General features: G+C 37.5%; 1 protein-coding gene across 1 annotated transcript in view; it reads right to left on the bottom strand.

Annotated features, from left to right (window-relative positions):
- Positions 1-21,234, bottom strand: part of LOC107677528 (ecto-NOX disulfide-thiol exchanger 2-like) — a 190,263-nt gene that overhangs the window by 9,959 nt on the left and 159,070 nt on the right. The window contains exons 9-13 of the mRNA XM_016472458.1: positions 19,018-19,132; positions 15,052-15,242; positions 8,482-8,619; positions 4,982-5,038; positions 1,926-2,031 (exon numbers count right to left, since the gene is read on the bottom strand). Coding sequence (XP_016327944.1) covers positions 1,926-2,031; positions 4,982-5,038; positions 8,482-8,619; positions 15,052-15,242; positions 19,018-19,132 — 607 coding nt within the window. The remainder of the gene's footprint in view (positions 1-1,925; positions 2,032-4,981; positions 5,039-8,481; positions 8,620-15,051; positions 15,243-19,017; positions 19,133-21,234) is intronic.

The raw sequence follows: 21,234 nt of genomic DNA, 5'->3' as shown, positions 1-21,234 counted from the left end.
GAGTTATCGGTTTTTGCAAATGAACTCTTCAAATATATATTTAAAAAAGTCTTATATAAAAAAAATTGTATATGACTAACTTGTAAGACTAGTCTAATCCCCTACTATTACCCAGAAACACCTGGGAATGATTATTTTTAATTCGGTTTTTTTTTTTCAAAATAGAAGTGTTTATTGAACCTTTAGACAAAATAGTTTTAAGAAAACTTTTTTTTTTTTGGAGTATAATATTTGATACATCAGGCTTTTATGGCTAGTGAGAATATGGAGCTCATAAGGAAAAACAAAATACCTACATTTTATTCAGAGGCCATAACTGAGCAAAATATACAATTTGGTGCAACTGCTGATATTTTTATGGCCAAAAATAAGAGGAAAGAACAATAGTCTGTAATGTAAATCAATGAGATCTTTATAACAGAATAACACACTACTTGCAAAATGCATATAAATATCAGTTGTCACTCTTTATCTCCCAATAATGTCTTAGTAAGATGATATTTGAATGCTCAGTTTTATGATCAAATCTCTGTCGTTTTCATTATGGGGGGCAAAACATATAATGCAATGCAACACAATGATGATGAGAGATGAGCAAATAAACGTTCCCCAAAAGCCTGATGAGCATATCTGATACTCACATTTGAATTTGATTTTCTTTTTTTAAATTATGCATGCATAATCAATTAAACATCAGAAGTTTCAGTCCAGTAAGTTGAAATATTACAATATAGTTATTCTTATGTTCACTTAATAGAAATCATTAAAGATTTCACAGCAAAAAAGGTTCATGTTTCAGTTTCATGACCTGAAGGTGGACATTTTTACAATTATACTAAAAGGACTTTTACTTGCTAAAAAAGTAAAACTATCAATAAGAAGACAATCATGTAGCAGATTTTGTGCAACAGGTTTTTCATCAACGTTTTGATCCTTTCGAGCCCTTAGAAATGTTTGTATCAAATATGATACAGTAGGCTTTAACATCTAACAATACGTTTAACATCTTCACTATACTGTGGCATTAGCACGCACATATAGAGTGAGTGACCGCACAACACACATTTCGACTGTGTTATATCTGGATGTGTGCATGGTATCTTCCCTCATTAGTTCTGACAGGAGCTCCTCAAACACAGCATGAGCTCAAACAGATCTGATGGAAGGAAAGAGGCTGACGGAGGGCTCATGCACTCCACTAGAGCTTATTGAGGCTGCTTTCTTCATCAGAGAGCAATGTGCTGGACAACAGCTCGGTCAGCAATCTTTCTGGTCACTTGACTGGCAAATAAGCCAAATAAAATACAAATAAAACCCTGGCAAACATGCTGTGCCAAGCCAATTACACATGCAGAGAATGCCAGGAGTTCTTTACTACACACATCCGCATCTGGATTATATCTTCCTCTCATGTCGTGACAATCAATTTCTCATTCTGAAAACCTGAAAAATGTTTTCGGCATAAACAAATGTACACGTGATTGACTCGGGATCTTTGAATGATTGAAAATCAGACGTGTAACCGCCTCTCCACTTTGTGGCCACAGTACCACCTCAGGGTGTGCATTCGTTTTTAATAATTCAACAGTCCAGAGTCAATTATTTCTTCCTTTCTGGCTGCTTCTCAAAATATAGCGAGATGTCTACCTAGGCAGAGTTTTTGGCCATTGATTTTGGCAGCTTCTCTCTCATGCACACACACTCCGGCTGTGCTGTGGATGACATGTTAAAGTTCCTCATTAAAAGCATCCGAGGTGACTCATTTGAGGCTCATTTGGTCAGGCAATTAACACCTGCACCCTAGTAGACATAGCTGTGGATGATGAAAATAATGAGAAGAGGTTTTTTTTTTTACAGTCTTGTGTCTGACTAGATTAATTGTGAAGAGCTTCTGGTTGCCCGTTGTGCCTTCCCTTGACGCTTACCCACGAGCAGAGCCTCTCGTTCTGATTTTACCGGGCCGGGGGGGCCTTTCTCCGGCAGGCTCTCCTTCTCCTGGCTGCAGGACACCACGGCTGATGCCGCCGCCTCCTACGGCAAGAAATAACAACACAAGAGAAAGTTGTTTTCTTCTCACAGGCCCTCTGTCCCTCTCTCATTACCCCGGCCCTCTGACGGGCTGAAATCTCCTCGCCCAGTTGTGTCAGAGTGATTTATCCCGCGACAAATAAAGTTCTCCTGCGCACGATTGGCCTGTAATGATCTGTCATGTTCTGTGAGAGGATGGAGGAGGGGAAATGGGACAACAGAACAGGGTGTAGGGTGATGCACAGAAAGGAAAATGTGGAGAGAAAGAGCAACAGAGTGGAAGGAACAAAAAGCTGGAGCAGAATAATAGACGCTTTCCACGAATAGGGTGCAAAATAGGCCCTGAAACTTCACGTGCTTCACCACGGTTTACAATTTTTACAACCATGTCAGTGGCATGTCTAAAACAATTTTAAATCATATTTTTCTGATTTTGTTATTTTCTATCAATAAACATTAACTAAACACCAAATTGAATTATATAAAAAAATAATATTAATAAATTTAATATAAAAAATACATTGACTATGGTTTATCAGCATATTAGAATGATTTCTGAAGATCATGTGAAACTAAAGAGACTGGAGTAATGATGCTGAAAATTCAGCTTTGATCACAGAAATATATTACATTTTAACAGATATTCACACAGAAAACAGTTATTTTAAATTGTTAGATAGATAGATAAGATAGATAGATAGATAGACGGATAGATGGATAGATGATAAGATAGATAGATAGACAGATGGATAGATGGATAGATGATAAGATAGATAGATGGATAGATGATAAGATAGATAGATAGATAGATAGATAGATGATAGATAGATAAATGGATAGATGATAAGATAGATAGATAGATAGATAGATGATAGATGGATAGATAGATAGATAGATGATAGATGAATAGATGGATAGATGATAGATAGAAAGATAGATAGATGATAGATGGATAGATAGATGGATAGATGATACATAGATAGATAGATAATAAATGATAGATAGATGATAGATGGATAGATAGATAGATAGATAGATGATAGATAGATGGATAGATAGATGATTAGATAGACAGATAGAAAGATAGATAGATAGATGATAGATGGATAGATGATAAGATAGATAGATGGATGGATAGATAGATGATAGATATATAGATGGATAGATAGATAGATGATAGACAGATGGATAGATAGATGATAGGATGATAGATAGATAGATAGATAGATATAGATAGATAGATAGATGATAGATGGATAGTTAGATAGATAGATGATAGATGGATAGATAGACAGATAGATAGATGATGGATAGATGGATAGATAGATAGATAGATGGATAGATAGATGATAAGATAGATAGATAGATAGATAGATAGATAGATAGATGGATAGATGATAAGATAGATAGATAGATGGATAGATGGATAGATGATAAGATAGATAGATGGATAGATGGATTGATGATAAGATATATAGATGGATAGATGATAGATGATAGATAGTTAGATAGATGATAGATGGATAGATAGACAGATAGATGATAGATAGATGGATAGATGATAGATAGATAGATGATAGATGGATAGATAGATAGATGATAGATAGATGGATAGATAGATGATGGATAGATGGATAGATAGATGATAGATGGATAGATAGATAGATGATAGATAGATGGATTGATGGATAAATGATAGATAGATGATAGATAGATAGATAGATGGATGGATGGATAAATGATAGATAGATAGATGGATATATAGATAGATGATAGATAGATAGATAGATGATAGATAGATGGATAGATAGATAGATAGATGATAGATGAATAGATAGATAGATGGATAGATGATAGATAGAAAGATAGATACATAGATGATAGATAGAGAGAGAACGATAGATAGATAGATAGATAGATGATAGATAGATAGATGGATAGATAGATAGATAGATGATAGATAGATAGATGGATAGATAGATAGATAGATGATAGATAGATAGATGGATAGATAGATAGATAGATGATAGATAGATAGATGGATAGATAGATAGATAGATGATAGATAGATAGATGGATAGATAGATAGATAGATGATAGATAGATAGATGGATAGATAGATAGATAGATGATAGATGAATAGATGGATAGATGATAGATAGAAAGATAGATAGATGATAGATGGATAGATAGATGGATAGATGATACATAGATAGATAGATACATAGATGATAGATAGAGAGAGAACGATGGATAGATAGATAGATAGATAGATAGATAGATAGATGGATAGATAGATGGATGGATAGATAGATGATAGATATATAGATGGATAGATAGATGGATAGATAGATAGATGATAGATAGATAGATGGATAGATAGATGATGGATAGATAGATGATATAGATGGATAGATAGATAGATGACAGATAGATGGATAGATAGATGATAGATAGATAGATGAAAGATGGATAGATAGATGGATAGATAGATAGATAGATAGATAGATAGATAGATAGATAGATAGGTAGAGTTTTAATTTTGAATGTAAATATTTTGAATTTTTTGAATTTTAAATGCAGCCTTGGTGAGCGTAACAGACTTTTTTTCAAAATAGCGTACAGTAGTGAACAGTAGTGTATATAATATTGAGAAGTAAAAATAATAAAATAAAAAAACTGATGGTGATAAGCCAAATTCACAATTTTAAAAGAGAACTAAAGACATCTGATATGTTTAAAACTCATAGAAGGCTAATTTTATACGTAATATTACATATCTAACATATTCATCTCACTACATCATCTTTTTTTGTGTGATTTGTGCTTCTAACGTTCTAACATTCTATTTTTTCCCCCCCAAAAAAAGCCACGGCACATTAAAGTGGAATGTGCCCGTACGAGGTGTGATGTGTACGAGAGTCAGAGACGGAGAGCGGCGTCTCTCACTTACGCTGGCGTGATTGGTGCTTTCATCGCCTCCTCTGTCCTCCCGCTCGGCCGTCTCCAGCTAGTCAATTAAAAGAATGAGAGAGCAGTCAGCGAGTAATATGTCACAGACTCACACTCACACACATTCACACGGGGAAACTAAAGGACGCGGGACACACCGCGGGGCAGGGAGCAGAATCACAGGCCTGACACGCCGAGTGCCAAAGGTCACGTTTGCAAATGGATTTCTCTAAATGCCAAATAAGCAGCAAAGCTCCAAAGCATTCGTCCTGCTCAATGAAACTCTAATGAAGCGCAGCGTAAATGCAGAGTGAAGGAAGACATTTCAAGCCGCTCGGCTGAGATTAGTAACGCAAACTGATGCTGACGGAATATTTAGTGGCGTTTGCCAAGGCAAGCATCACTATTGTTATTGCTCATGCTTATGGTTAGGGATTTGAACAAACCATAAATCCATGTATTAAACTTTGGATTAGCACCATCTGGGCTACATACATGAAAGATATCTCAAATCACGCGGCTTGTCGAGGAGAGGCGCGTTATTACTTTTCTGAGTGATTTATTTCTGATTTGCGATTTTGGTCTAGCTCTGATAAAACAGGTGAAGAAATCCCATGAAAGACCTAAGCCATATCTAGATACCAGAATATTGAAGGCTCTGTCTGGCTTTTTTGTGTGACTCATGGCAGCATACTGAGGGCCCTGGGGGCACCAGAATATAATAAAAAAAAAAAAAATTGTGTAAGAGTCATGTAGGAGGGCCAAGCACCAATGACATTTTCTTCAGAAAACGTAAATGGTTTGTATTATAAAGCGGAAAACTTCAGCTCTAAATATGATTAGATGAATCACGTTTAAATCTACTTTTAAATAGCAAATATACTGTTTATAGTATGTGCACCTGTGACCACATCAGTGGAATTCTATATTTGTCTAATTAAAATAAAATAAAAGGCTAAAAACACTAAATTACTTGATGGAAAAATTGTTTATTTTGATTCTTGTAATTAACACATAATTTTAATTACTCAATAAATGGTAACAAATTTGATTCTTTAGGAAAAACCCCTTGAGATGCACCATCTCGTCCAAAAATACATATATAAATATTTAATAAATGTGACCCTGGATCACAAAACCAGTCATAAGGGTCAATTTTTGAAATTGAGATGTATACATCATCTGAATAAATAAGATTTCCATTGATGTATGGTTTGTTAGGATAGGACAATATTTGGCCGAGATACAACTATTTGAAAATCTGGAATCTGAGGGGGCAAAAAAATCTAAATATTAAGAAAATAATCTTTAAAGTTGTCCAAATGAAGTTCTTAGCAATGCATATTACTAATCAAAAATTAAGTTTTGATATATTTATGGTAGGAAATTTACAAAATATCTTCATGGAACATGATCTTTACTTAATATCCTAATGATTTTTGGCATAAAAGAAAAATAATAATAATAATAATTTTGACCCATACAATGTATTTTTGGCTATTGCTACAAATATACCCCAGCGACTTAAGACTGGTTTTGTGCTCCAGGGTCACAAATAATAATAATAGTAAGTTATTTCAAGGCGGTCCTAGTACACAAAAATAATAAATACATAAATACAAATCTACTAATATTAATACGTTGTAATTATTTACTGAACATTTGCATCTTTTTTTTAATCATATTTCTGTTAAGTAAAAGGCCTCTCGTGGTTTAGTGCTTTTTAATGCAGTGAGCGGATTCGGGACGGCGCACAAAACTCTATGACAGATATTCTAGGATTCTAGAAGAAATATTAATGAAGTTTATCACAGCAAGAGACGGAAGAGCAAACACTGAGACGTACACGTACAGACTGATGTATGACACACACAACACATCCATCCAGCAGAAAACAATCGCAAGCGATGGGCACAGATCTATAGGAGGAATGGCTGTGTTAAAATTGATTTTCATTTCTTCCATTAATGAGTCTGTCTCAGGTGATTCATCAATGCACACGCTGATGCCTCGAACCCTCCTTCAGCATGGATCAGTGGTGCCGAGATAAATTCCACCGCAGAGTGCCAATCAAACCCGTACCACATGCAGACATTTCTCCTGCTCTGAATGATGAGCAGCCGATCAACCATTTCCAAAATGATTAGTCTTGGAGGTGATAAAGCCCAAACTTAACCTAAAACGATCCGCTCCACGGTACCAGATAAGGAAAAGTGAGATAACATCTGTCTGTACAAGATAACAGGCTATCAAATTTGAGGCGTGCATCGTTTAGCCTTCTCCAATTGTCATTACCTTTTGGATGTTAAATTTGAAACTCAAATCTGATTTGAATGTCACTTTTCCTAAGTTTCATACATGAATGAGCAGTTTTTCACACGTTTGTTGGGAACGGTCCCCTAGGCAGCAGTCACCAGGTTTTCCTGAATAAGACAGCGGCGGTGACACGCGGTTAACTGAAAGAGGCTGCCATTAGTTTTCATTAGCGTCTGCTGCAACGCTTCAAGAAAACCAAACTGAAGATTATTTTGCATTTCATGGAAAAATCTTTCAAATGTGTTGCAGATTCCACGTGGGCCTGCTCATCAACATAAGCTACATGTGAATGGTGTGAAAGGTGCATGAGTTTACAATGAGCATTTTTTCCTCACTTTAAGACTGTGTGATACCACACCATCAAGAGCATAACACACAAACGTGAGAACGCAAGTGCATGTCAACACGAATTGAACACAGTGTTAATAGACAATTAATGGTCAGAAAAAAAAAAGAGATGACACTAAAACAACAATTACGATATTATCGCAGACGATATATATCGCACACCCCTACACTGAAGTGTGAAATATTATTAGAAAGATGATTCAAAACTCTTTGTGACTATAATTATGGAGATGATCAGCTCAAGATTGAGGATGAAACCCACCACAAAATATTCTAAAACGGTGGTTTTAAAAAGTATTTAAAATGACTATAAAAAAACATTATAAAATTCTAACATTTAAAATTGTAAATTAAAAAAAAAATAATATTAGAACGATTTAATTTTAGCTATATTAACAATTTTTTGAGTTTTTTTATTATGTTAATATAAATACAATTAAATCGTTCTAATATACTGTATATTCTAAACCAGTGGTTTTAATTGGATGGGTTTAAAAATATTTAAAATGATTATTTAATTTTAAAAAATAAAATTATAACATTTAAAATTGTAGAATTGTAATTTTTTTTATAATATTAGAACGATTTAATTTTAGTTATATTAACATCATTTTTAGAGTTTTTTTTTTAAACTATGTTAATAGAAATAAAATTAAATCGTTCTAATATATATTCTAACCCAATGGTTTTAATAATAAGTTGGTTGGTTTTAATAATAACCAGTTAAAAAAAAAAAAAAAATTATAACATTTAAAATTTTAGAATTTTGCATTTAAAAATTTGATAATATTAGAACAATTAAATTTTAGTTATATTAACATAATGCTAAAAAAAAACTCTAAGATGAAAGATGCACAACATTAAACTAATATATTTCAGACTCTGGATCTGGCTTTCGAGCTGTTGTTTTTCCTCCGAGTTCTTCTCCAGCTCCGTCTCTCTCTGTTTCAGATCCTCGCGAAGCTTGAGCAGTTGCTAGAGAAACGGCACAAAAGAAAATCGACGACATTAAAAACACATAAGGAGAGACGAGCGTTATAAGAAGCTCAAAAGGCCTGACGCTGCACGCAGATCAGTTCATCTGTATTTAAAGTGAACACGCTGTGCAGCATCGCTTTGATGCCAGTTTGGGCTGCTTCATTAAACTGAGTGTTAGGATGTCTGAACATCAATGGCTTTTGCTCCAAACCTAGTGAGATGTCTACCTGTTCCAATAGGTCAAGATATGGCTGGTTAGAATGGACTAGACCCAAAAAGCATGGATGGCCATGCAAAAGTAGTTACTTTTTTTGCAAGCAAACATACTGTATTGCAAGCAGTGCCCAATTTTTTTTTGTCTTTTTTTGTTTTAAAGGGCTCTTAAAAGCGTGAAATGTATTTTCAAGGTCTGCTGCCTTTGATACACAGCTAGGTGCAAGCAGGATCCAAAATGAACACTCACTAAGTGCCAAATGAGATTTAACATGGGCTTTGGTGGGTAAATAAAACAGAGTTACTTGCCAGTTGGCCAGTGAATTCATGTGGAACTGCCATTTTACATGATTTTAATTGAATGATCGGGTGATTACTGTTGATTGTAAGAGACATGGGTGATTGAAAAAAAATAAATAAAGGAAGAAGTAAAGAAGACAGATGCAACTCCACTGGCTCATGTACATCATATACACTGTAAAAAATATTTTTGCAGATATAAATAAAACTTACTGGAGTATGTTTTACAAGAAAATACAAGAAAAGGTCATTTTACTCCAAATTACTTGCTGTTTCTTTGTAATTGTGAAATTTACTAGCAATTTCTGGGTTTGTTGCAAAGTTAGGCGACATCTATCTTAATATTTGAAAATGGCAGGGCAGCATTTGTGAGTAAATATTCTATCATCTTTGCAGGAATATAATACAAAGTAACATTTATCTTTAGCAATTGTTTTAAGTAAATAGCAGGCACAACTACACCGATACAACCATTGATATCTATTGATACAATCCGTATGACTAAACATGTCATTGTATTCATGAACCTCTGTTCTCACAACTGTCATCGCCACACGAAAACTGTTTTCACTGTCTCCACTTCCACTGTGTCTTTAAAAGCCATCTCAGTGTGGATGAAAGGCCACAACATAGAAAAAGATGTTTTTTTTTTTATTTATCTGGATTAATGTGATTGCAAATACGTCCTGTGCCAACTGAGTAACTGCTATTGAGATGAACGGGAATGCTAATGGATAGATAGTGGCAGGTATTATGTAGACGTCCTTGACCTAGACAAGCCTTCGATACCCAAATATGCCGTTGGACTGCTCACTAGGGTTTGAGACGTCTTGCTATCAGATAATTCAATCTCAGGTGTTATGTCTGTGTTGAATATGGCTTCATTTGATTAACTCTAGCTCATAAAGACATTTCAACAGTATGCACCTGATATGACAGCTGTTCCCCGACCTCCAGAGCTGCCGTGCCAGAGACATTCAGAAACGGTATGTTGTACTCCAGATTAAAATGTACAACTGTTTAAGTTTGAAAATAAATAGCCTATTAAGTGTTTAAGCGTTAGGACCATTGTGGACACAAAAATCTGAATGGCTGTTTAAAACATTTAAATCCTCTTCAGAAGCAGAAAGTAGCGCAGCTGCTTTGTTTATGGGGTTACTGGCTGCATTTCTGCCAGAGATTGTCTTATTATTGGGAGATGAGAGGGTCTGTATTACTTACTATTGGAAAAAGCCTAACGGCTAACTTGGATCACGTGATGCATCTCAGCCAATCATACAATGGCAGTAACGTCAGTGGCAGGATTTCACAGTTCTACGACAGTCAGTCAATGTTTACGTCGCACAGTAAAAAAAGAGCGTGACTTGCTGGTCACTGCAATTTAAGATTAGGTTTTATTCTGTTGATTTAAAAAAAAAAAATATTTTAATAATAAATTTAATTTATTTGTTAAAATCTGGACGCCACCTTTTTATTTCTTAAAATATTTTTTTTACCTTTATTCATTAAAAAGCGTCATATCATCATCATATGTAGCAGTCGCAAGTCATTAAATTTCAAGTCTATTTATTCATGTCCTTTCCTTTGTTCAATAAAATGTATTATATCAACATAAGGCATATGGTCACATAATAGTCATTACAATTCAAGTCCAATTAAAGGTAAAACCTAAAAAAAAGGAAAGAAAACAACGATATTTTTAGACAATACACACTATATTTTATTAAATAGTAATGCGACAAATATTTGCTGGTAATAATGCTGTAAATGAGTCCTACCTGCTGCGACATTCCCTACTCTGCCTTCTCTCAAGGCGATTAGCGATTAGTCAACAGAAGAGACAGACGGCTGCACGTGAGTGTCCTATGATCTTCCCACCCCTATCCGGAATGCTGAATCCCTGACAATTTTCAAGCGACAGCTGAAAACCCATCTCTTTCGAAGCTACTTGAATTCATCATAAAAAAAAAAAAAAAAATTCTCTCTCTTTATTTATTCCTTCTCTTTCTAGCTTGTACTTATTTGAACAATGTCTAAGAACTTGGTATTACAACCACTTCCTGTGTCTGTTTGCCTCTTTAAGAAGAATCGCTTTATGTATCCCCCAATTGTAAGTCGCTTTGGATAAAAGCGTCTGCTAAATGACTAAATGTAAATGTAAATGTTCTCTAAAAAAAAAAAACATTTTTATCAAAGTAAAATCTACATGTAGTTCCCAACGAAAGTACTGTTTAGTGTAAAACATGTTGAAGATTAGCGAACAGGTTGTCGATTCATTAAATGAAAAGCTATTTGCTCACAAAAGCTGTTTATTCAGTGTAGTGAAGCCTCTCCGCCACTGACATCCATTAAAAAAGGCCTCTGGACTCCTTCCCTGCTTACCGCCAAAGCCGCAGTGTTAGCGTTAGCCGTTACTCTTTATTTGGCTAAAGGTTGGAGACAGGGGTAGCTGCAGGTCAACGTAATGCCCTAACCTAGAAAAACCTTTATCCACGCCCCCTACCTTTCGCCACGCCCACTGCTCCCGCCTGCAGCTATCCCTGCTTGAAAGGTAGCAGGCTTGCCTTCCAGTGGCTTTGTTTCTGCTGTCCCTTCAGCGCCATCTGCTGTCAGAGAGTGAATGTGCTTGTTTACATCAGAGTGTGCGCGCGCCTCTTCGACACAGCATACAGCGTGCTGTTGTGCATTTTAACCGGACGATGGGAAAAGTATTCTTAAAATGCATTCTAAAAATCGGATAATAAATAATTATTCACAGAATTTTTAAGTGCCCATGATAACAATGTGCTACAGACGGGAATGATACACCAAATTGTTCGGCTTATTGAGAAGTGTGCAAATTAGTTTTTGCCTGGTAGATGGTCAAAAAAAAAAAAACAATAAAATAATACATTTGATGTTATACAAATGTACTCTACCATTCAAAATACTGGGGTCTGTAAGATTTTTTAACTGATTGAATTGAACAAAAAGAGATGGTAAAGTAATAGATTTTTATTTCAAATAAATGCTTTTCTTTTGAACTTTCTATAGTATTACTATAGTAATTACTGTAATATTAAACACCAATGTTTTCAACACTGATAATAAGAAATGTGTTTTGAGCAGCAAACCAGCATATTAGAATGATTTCTGAAGATCATGCGACACTGAAGACTGGAGTAATGATGCTGAAAATTCAGCTTTGATCACAGGAATAAACTAAACATTAAAAGATATTAAAATTAAAAACAGTTATTTTAAATTGTAATAAAACTTCACAATATTACTGTTTTTACTGTATTTTTAACCAAATAATTGTAGCCTTGGTGAGCAGAAGAGACTTCCTTTGAACAGTAGTTTATGTAACAAAAAAGTAATGTAATTGAATGTAATGATTTCTTTTTTTTTTAAATAAATATATAAACAGAAGTAACGCAATTTACTCAGGTAACACGTTATGTAACACATTTCTCATACCACATTTCCCCAAACACTGTTTCCAAGCATGCTAATTTGTTGACAAGCCTAATAAATCAGAAGCCACGAGGTGCTGAAGACTGCTCTGATTTCTCATTACCGATCCTGCTCAGCATTCAGAAACCAGGAGCGATCTGAGCTACATAAACTGTGGTGATGTAACCTTTTTGTTTGCCTTCATGGCCTGTTCCTCATGAATAAATCAGACCGAGGGTTGAGTTTAACATGCTATGAGTGCAGGAGCGAGAGTGTCTCCGCAGCCTCGCATGCCATTTGAGAGTGATTCAACTCGGAGAAATGGCCTGCGCTGTTCACTTCATGTGACAGAATAATATGCCGTCTTCACGCGCTCGCCAGAGATCAGTGAACACTCCCGTTTCTAACTCGAGCAAATCGCTCAGCGCACGCCTCAGATGTGACCCGTGCAGCGAGTTCATCTCATGCCAGAGAATAGCTCAATACGCAGAATCCCATCAGGGCTCATTAGCGGCAGGTGCGCACCTTCAAAGTGAGACAAATGCCCCTCTCAGAAGCTCCTTCATTGCCTAATAACGCTCACATGACAAGGTCAAAGCCGTGTGGAACATCTGCATTTGCTGCGCTTACAGGACGACGATGAGGGTGACCAGGATTCTCCGTATTCTATTGATAGATACAGTAAAGAGAGATACAAAAATAGACAGAACATGGGACAGATTTGACACTGTCCATGTGAGTTTGTATCGTGTGACTGCACGGTTTGGGAAAACAAATCTAGCTGAAAATTACCCTCAGATCTCTAGGTCACTCTGAGCGGCGAAGAACAATGGAGGACGATAGCGGAAGACTGTTCTAAAAATAGCGCCAGTCCTCAAGAGAAGATAAAATAACGTTTGATAAAAGAGATGAAAGTGCTTTATGGGTGGGAGACGTCTACCGTTTGTGCCCATGTGGGCAGATGAAATTTCCATTCCACACGTTCAACATCTCGTGTTTATTATTGTGTGTGTGTGTGTGTGATTGATGACCTGGATGATCTGCAGAAATGAGGTGTTTGGGCTCAGGACTCCCTGCGGTTAAACTGCTCACGCATAACAACACCGAATTCACCAAAGCGAGGAAACAGTAGGTGTGTGAGACTGTAAACACACAGATGAGTGACGGCTCATGGATCACCCCATGCTGGTTTTAAAACGACAACTTTTTGGTTACCGGCACAGATCTTTTTTGTGCCAAACCACCGACAAGCATCCGCCCACGACTTCAAAAACCTCCAGCAGCTCAGCGTGGAGTTCAACACCGCAAAAAATAGTTTCTTTTTCAGTATTTTAGCCAGTGAAAATATCTAAACAACCTAAATTGAGGCTTAAAAGACAAAAAAAAAAATAAATACTGTCATTGAGGTGAGAAAAAAAAAGTACATTAGCAGTCAAAACTTTAGAATAATTACGATTTTTTTGTTGTTAGTAAAAGAAGTCTCGGTAACACGTTATTGAAGCCTTTATGTATAATGCATTCATAAATAATTGTATCCAAAGTTAAAATTCATTATAATATTGGAAGGTTTGTTTGTCATGTATTTTAATGCATTATACTTTCTATAATATATTACAACCTTGGTTACACTTATTCATGAGATCATACAATGCATTATAAGGTGCGTTACGAGAGAGAATTAAAGCATTAAAATTACTTGTATAACGCACTATATGTAAAGGCTTTAAGTGTCACATGATCCTTGAAAAATTATTCTAACATGCTGATTTGCTTGCCAGGAAACATTGCTTATTATTATTAAAGTTGAAAACATTCATATTTTTTGTGCAAACCGCGACACACTACCGTTCAAAAGTTTGGGGTAAGATTTTTTTAAAGCAAAAATAAATTAATACTTTTATTCAGCAAGGACACATTAAATGAATCGAAAGTGACAGCAAAGACATTTATAAAGATTAATATTTCAAATAAATGCTGTTCTTTTGAACTTTCTACTCATCAAAAAATCCTGAAACAAATGTATCAGTTTCCACAAAAATATGAAGCATCAAAATATTGATAATAATAAGATCCATTATTAATAATTTAGCACCAATAATAACTTAAGACCAAATCAGCATATTAGAATGATTTCTGAAGGATCATGTTTTAAAATAGAAAATGTATTAAAATAGAAAACAGTTCTTTTAAGTTGTAATAATATTTCACATTACTGTGCTTATTGCATTTTAATCCAAAAATGCAATCGACTGTAAGATTGAACCAGCCAGACAGAAGTCTGAGTTATATTGAGTTATATTTTAATTAAAAGGTTAAATGTTTTTTAAGAAAAAAAAGAAGAAAGAAATTAATAGTTTATAATATCAAAATCATTGACCTTATTTTAAAGATTTTTAGACTGTTTTACTGAAAAACGAAACAAAAAGCACTGCGTAAGAAAATGATTTTCTGCCGTACAGTGTGTTGACTGTGTGTGCGCACCTTCTGCATGCCCTGCAGAGCCTGCTGCAGGAAGCTGAGCTGCTGCTGGCGGGTGGCATCCTCCTCGCTGCGCTGGGGCTGCGCTTTACCCTGCTCCTGTTTCAGAAGCTCCACCTCATTCCTGTAGGCGTCCAGCTGACACCGCAGACTGTCGTTCTCTTCTTTCAGAGCCTCCACCTGAGCCAGCGGTCCTGAGAGGCCACACAGAGAGAGAGTAGGAGAGATATGAAAAATGACAATTGCATTGGCGACAGGAAAGGGAAATAAGCAGACAGAGACACACGAGCGAAGGAGGCAGGGGTGAAAACAATAACGGAACAGAGAGAGAAGAGGCGCATATTAAGAGTCGTGTGAAGAGTAATAAGTCACGGGGTGGTGGCGGCGAGGCCTGGAAAGGGTCAAATGAAAGAAGAAAACAGTGTTCCTCAAAAGCTGCTTAGAGAATTCTGCTGATGGGCCGAGATGAAAGGACCCTCAGTACCACTGCTGCGTTCGGTTTGCTTTCAGAGGCTAATTAGAGAGGATTAAATGGAGAGAAAGTCTATTACTTAATGCTTGACTTAATGTACCATGGGTGTTGTTATCAAACGACTGTAATTAAAATGGACGCAAAAGGGTTCTTCACACCGAGACATTCCGTCATTCAGCCGTCTCTTAACAACCCGATGATCAGAGACGCCACCTCTGCTCCGCGTCTAGCGGGAGGAGATAACGGGATTATGCCGAGAAGCGTGTCCCTCTCAGATTGGGCAGGGAGAGGGGGGAACAGCCGGGCGCCTGATCGTGAGGCTGATGAAGGATCTTTGCTTATGAAGAGGGAGAGGATGAGCGTCTGAGTGACGTGGGTGGAAGATAAGGAAAGCCAGGTTCAGCTATGAAGTCTGCAGGGAAACACATCATTACCTGTTTCAGCTCTGTTCCAAAACAGACTGCATTTTAAATGTAGCAATGGTATTCTGCATTTTAAGATACCTCTTTTTGGTCGAAATCAAAGGGAAACAATGAATGCATCCCTCATGAAGAAGACAATCTCAGAATTTGGATCCAAGCTGGAGGATATGAGAAATATTGACTATAAATATACTCGCATTTCATTCAATACTTAGAGATACTGATGAAACAGTTCATTATAGTTTCAAAATATATATCTTTCAGAGCATTTGTATGCGCTTTGTATTTTTTTTTTATGCTTAGAGTGTCATGCGTCAACAATCTCTGAAAGTTTTCGCAGGGGAATTCACCCTTCGCTGGGAGTTTGATTGACAGGCGATCTGACCAATCATAACACAGAATCTGCCATTTTGTCCGACAAACAAACCAGACAGGAGAGTAGATTAACATCGGTGGACTTGAACTTGAAAAATAGCGTGTATTGATGTCTTTCCGTGGTTGAAACAACATATCTTCTGATGTTCATTCGTGTTTATTTCGTGCTATAACTAGAACAGAGGAAGAGATGATTGATTCACGTGCCGCTTGACCTGAGGCGCTACAGCAATCTGTCACCACACATTAAAGAGCCACAAAATGGTATTTATTGTTTGAATTTCTTAAAAAATTACAAAACTTTGTTTCATACAAAAAGTAACCTGCTCTGTCTTGTCACGTTGTCAGTGCCCTCTTTGCTCCGCAATGTATTTTTCACTGTTTGAGAACATGATGTGTGGCGAGAGAGCGCCATGGCTTGTTAGACGTAGCAACAGTAACTAAGGGGGGCGGGTCTTTGCGAAGGATCAATTCCAACAGGTATCCAAGCACTCTGGAATTTTGCGTGAGGGCGAAAGATTTCCTCATGCAGATTTCGCAGTGGCTTAAGTTGGTCACACAAATTTGCTGTGTTGACCAAAAGAAAGTTGGGTTGTGACTTGTGTGTGATCATTCATTGACAACAGACATGGACCTTTATTGCTCTGCAAAATTTCACCAGAATGTCACTTTATTGGAATCAATTGAGTCAAGTCTCTTAAGTCAAGTGTTGAAGTCGACGTTCAGAGTTGCATCTGAATCATTCACTTTGACTCATTTTTTAATCGCTTGTCTATGTAAACATATCTTACAGCATAAGTGCAACATTTTTACCATGCTATGTGCTGGTAAAGGTAGTTTATCTTTGAAAAATGGCTCTTGAGACCCGTGAAATTTGCGGAGTGGCCATTCTGTTGCGCTAGACCGAGCACAATGGAATGGCAATTCACGTGGGACGCAAGAACACATCCTTTATGATGGTAGCTGCCATGTTACCAATTCTGTGTTTTGTCTGGAAGCATGTTTGGTGTGAATTAGAAGGGAAAGAAATAGAGAGACGGAGAACAAGAGCGAGAGAGATACAGAGACACAGACAGAAAGGGAGGAAAGCTAGCAGTTTTTATTGATTCGTCACATCAAGCCGCTGGCCTCGAAGCGTCCGGTTCACCTTCCACAACACGGCAGGCAGCTCTATCGACCTGTGCTGCCCAGGGGTGCTGACAGTAAAGAAAGCAGCTCCCGTTTGCACACTGTACTACAGCTATTGTCAGAGGACACTTGCCCGTTATCATTGATTAACTCTGGGCGAAAATAAAAGCAAACATGTTGGGCTGCAGTGAAGATGGAGGTGAATCTGCCTAGTTAATATGTCTAAAACTCACACCGAGGTTAGCATAAGCCACTCCCCCTCTTTACGGAGATTGCTCGTCTTACTGGCAGGTATGAAATATTTGTTTTCATGAACAAATATGAGGTGTTGAATTACCTCCTTCATTAACCGTGTGGATCTCCTGCCCTGATCCTGTGACATCCTTTCAGATATCTGACAACCCACTGACAGTGATTGTTATCATTGTTTTCTAATAACTAAGGTCACAGTTGAGAAGACGCGTGAATCAAACCTGGTAAAATGTATGATTACATTTGCATATATTTTCATACTAATGAGGGACTCTCTGTTACACTGGAGAATCTCTAATAGTTGTATTCAAATTTCATGAGTTGAGCGGCACATATGTGGCGCTAACAAGGGTCTCACTTCAAATTGACTGTAAAGAGGGTGTGTGAGGGACTGTGTGTGAGCTAAGTGGTCTCAAGATGCCAAAAAAGACAATGGCGTCCCACAGTGATAATTTTACGCTATCCCATGATTCTCTGTCCTGAGCAGCAATAGTACAAGTTCTCTAACAGCAGTTTTTTTTGTGACAGGCAACCTGAAATGAACTGGAAGAACAGCTGACAGACTAATGCTCAGCTCGGTAGCACCACATTCAGAAAACCACAGGGGGTTATGGGAATAGTAATACAAAAATTACACTGTTCCTCCACGATTGAATTGGATGCCCACAGACAGATTTGATTTAATTTGCTCACATGAGAAAGTAAAATCATAAATATAACATGCTGGTATTGGAGCCGTGGCCTATTGCTCATGTGGGTGGTGCACATATTAATAAATATGTATGCATAAATAAGTTTTAAACTCAAGATATAAGAATTCACAGGTCTGGTTATGCTGTGAGAAAAAAAGCCACACACAGTAATTGATATTTATGTCAAAATTGTTTTCTGATGCAAAAAGATTCAAAACCACTTTGAGGTCTCACAGGAAAGGCAAATTATATAAGCTTCATTAGTTCCCGAGGGAATGTTTATTGAAAAAAAAGAAAAAAAGTTGGAGAAAATTGCGTTACACAGTCTGAATTCAGATACTGTATCAAGGGTCATTAAACAGTCGGAGCTTTCCATGAAGCTCAATTCTTTTCTCGCTCTTCATTTATACTGTGAAAATTAGCTGGTTATTGCTTCTATCTGCATGTATCAGCACTGTGTGATCTGAGAAAAGGTTCCTCATAAAACTGACGAATCACCAGTGGATTCAATCTATATGCGGTTGGTGCACAGAAGCCTCTTTAAAACAATGAGGAAGTACCGCTTGTGCTGCTTTAAGAAAAATTCCTATCTTTTGCTTATAGACTGTCAATCTAGAACGGTGGATACCTGAATCATCCGAATCCTTGATTTCCGGGGCGTCCTCCATGTCATCATCTGACATCTCCATTTCCTCCTCCCTCCGAATACCCATCAGCTCTTCGTTGTGGATGTTTCTGATCTCCTGTGAATGAGAGGAATAGAGTCTATAATCCCAACCGCTGCTGGATGATCTCTCACACATGAAATATATGAGCCGGAAATGTAATAAGCCATTCGATCAGATTGTAAAAAAGAGATTGGACTCGTCAAGTGCTATAAAAGCAGGCGGAGCTGCTCCAATGGTATCGATGCAGAGAGACACCTGATGTTGGCCGACCTTGTCTATGCGCGCAGTCAAACATTGCACAAGGACTCTTAATGTGTTATAATGGCTGCCAGTGGGGCTTAAACATGGCAGGAAGTGATTGCACAGCCACCACAGATCGGCAGGACCGGGCAGATGAAGCAGATGTCTAGGCATGGACGCTGCCCTGTGGGCGCTCCTGATGGGGGAGCTCTCCGCCTAATGAGGCATGCACACAGCAATCGCATAAGGCTGTGCAAAGACACAACATGACCGCCACAGGGAGAGAGAGACTTACTCCCTGACAACAAACAAAAGGCCCGGCATAAACATTACCATCTGTCTAGCATAGCAACACATGATCTCACTGAGAATTACAGAGGTCGAGCAGGTAGCGTGAAAGCAAACAGGCCCATCTGCCCAATCAGGAGAGGGATAGATGTTATGGGGCTACTGCAGGAAGGCAGCTAGCTTTCCCGCTTTAAACTTTTCTCCAATCTTTAACACAGGACGTCTAGCTGCCCAAAGTATAAATGGGCTGTGACTGAATTAAGGTCGTCTAGGCAACTGCAAATACCCATTTGCTTGGAATAACAATCAGCTTGAAGCGAGGAGAACCCGCAATACTGACTGGACATTTCTGTCTCAGAACCAACACTTACTGAAGCTTTGTTTATGCAAGAAATAGCCAGGAAAATTTGCAGGGGAGCTCAAGGAAATGAGGATGAAAATCCTCTAAATTCCGCTAAGCCTGAATGTAGCTCTGGGTCAACTACTCATCCGACGCCGCCATCTTACCATCACATTTACGAGAGAAGCGCAGCGAGGGTCCAAACAGCTCCAAGGGTGAGAAGCAAAGTAAACATAGTTTAATAGTGTGTCATCTATTACCTATCACTTACTGTCACCTGCTCCAGAGATAACTAACCGGATTCGGGAGTGAAGCAACCTCCTCCTACAGCAGAGGATGTTTAAATGGCACTAATGGGCTCTGTTAGAACATAAACATTTCGAGTGTGAGGTTCAAAGGCTTGTGAAAGCTTGCCATATCCCTGAAGCCCTGCATTGTCATACTAGAGGGATTCTGACAGTTTTGAGGTCGGCTCATAATGTAAAAGGTGAGAGAGGCCTGCTAACTCTCTCTTCTTCTCAAATGAGGCTTCACCTCATTGTGACAGCATAGAGAGCTTCCTGTCATAGCCACGGTGACGCTAAAAGCACAATGCCAACCCGGGAGTGAGAAGAAGCTCATATCTGAGTCTAAACAAATTCAACTTAAGTCAAGTGGCCAGGGCATTGGGCAAATGAGGGGATTGGAGGATGAAAACAGCAAGTGAGGACTACATCAGCTTCTTGGGTTGTTGCATACCCTTTCTTGTCATCTGATGGGAGAAATGAAAGAGGTGAAATAAGAGGAACGCAATAAAAGAAAGGACTCAATAAGGACACAGTTACTGCAGCATTAATAAGCTCCTTTCACAGATGAAGAACAGTGTAAGTGTTAAAATAACTCTACATGTAAATATTTCATTTGGAGACAAATCAGATAAAATGTCATTTAAAATTTCGAATAAGGCAGTCAATCAAGGACTCAGTTCATGAAGTTAACAAAGCACTAACTGGCAGTAATAGCAAATTGTCTTAATGTGATTCACAATAGGCTGAAAATGGATGAAATTTTGTGATGTTTCTGATGGAAACGTCCATTTCTGATGACTAAATTTTTGCTCAACAGAAATTAAGAAGTATATCAGGAATGAATGAGAGAAAATGAATTACAACTATGAGATAGGAAACTATAAAGGATTATTTGGGACATGGTGCAACTCATTTTAAACACCTACCTTAAACAGTGAGGAGACTCTTTCGGCATTTACAGTACCTGCATCTTTAAGCTGTTCCAATGGCTTCAACTGAGCATGAAACAACATTTGCAAGCC

The sequence above is a fragment of the Sinocyclocheilus anshuiensis genome, unplaced genomic scaffold, assembly GCF_001515605.1.
Source record: "Sinocyclocheilus anshuiensis isolate Anshui unplaced genomic scaffold, SAMN03320099.WGS_v1.1 scaffold957, whole genome shotgun sequence".
In the NCBI taxonomy this organism is placed as follows: domain Eukaryota; kingdom Metazoa; phylum Chordata; class Actinopteri; order Cypriniformes; family Cyprinidae; genus Sinocyclocheilus; species Sinocyclocheilus anshuiensis.
Note: the sequence above shows the minus strand (reverse complement) of the source record. Positions and strands in the feature narration are given on the sequence as shown.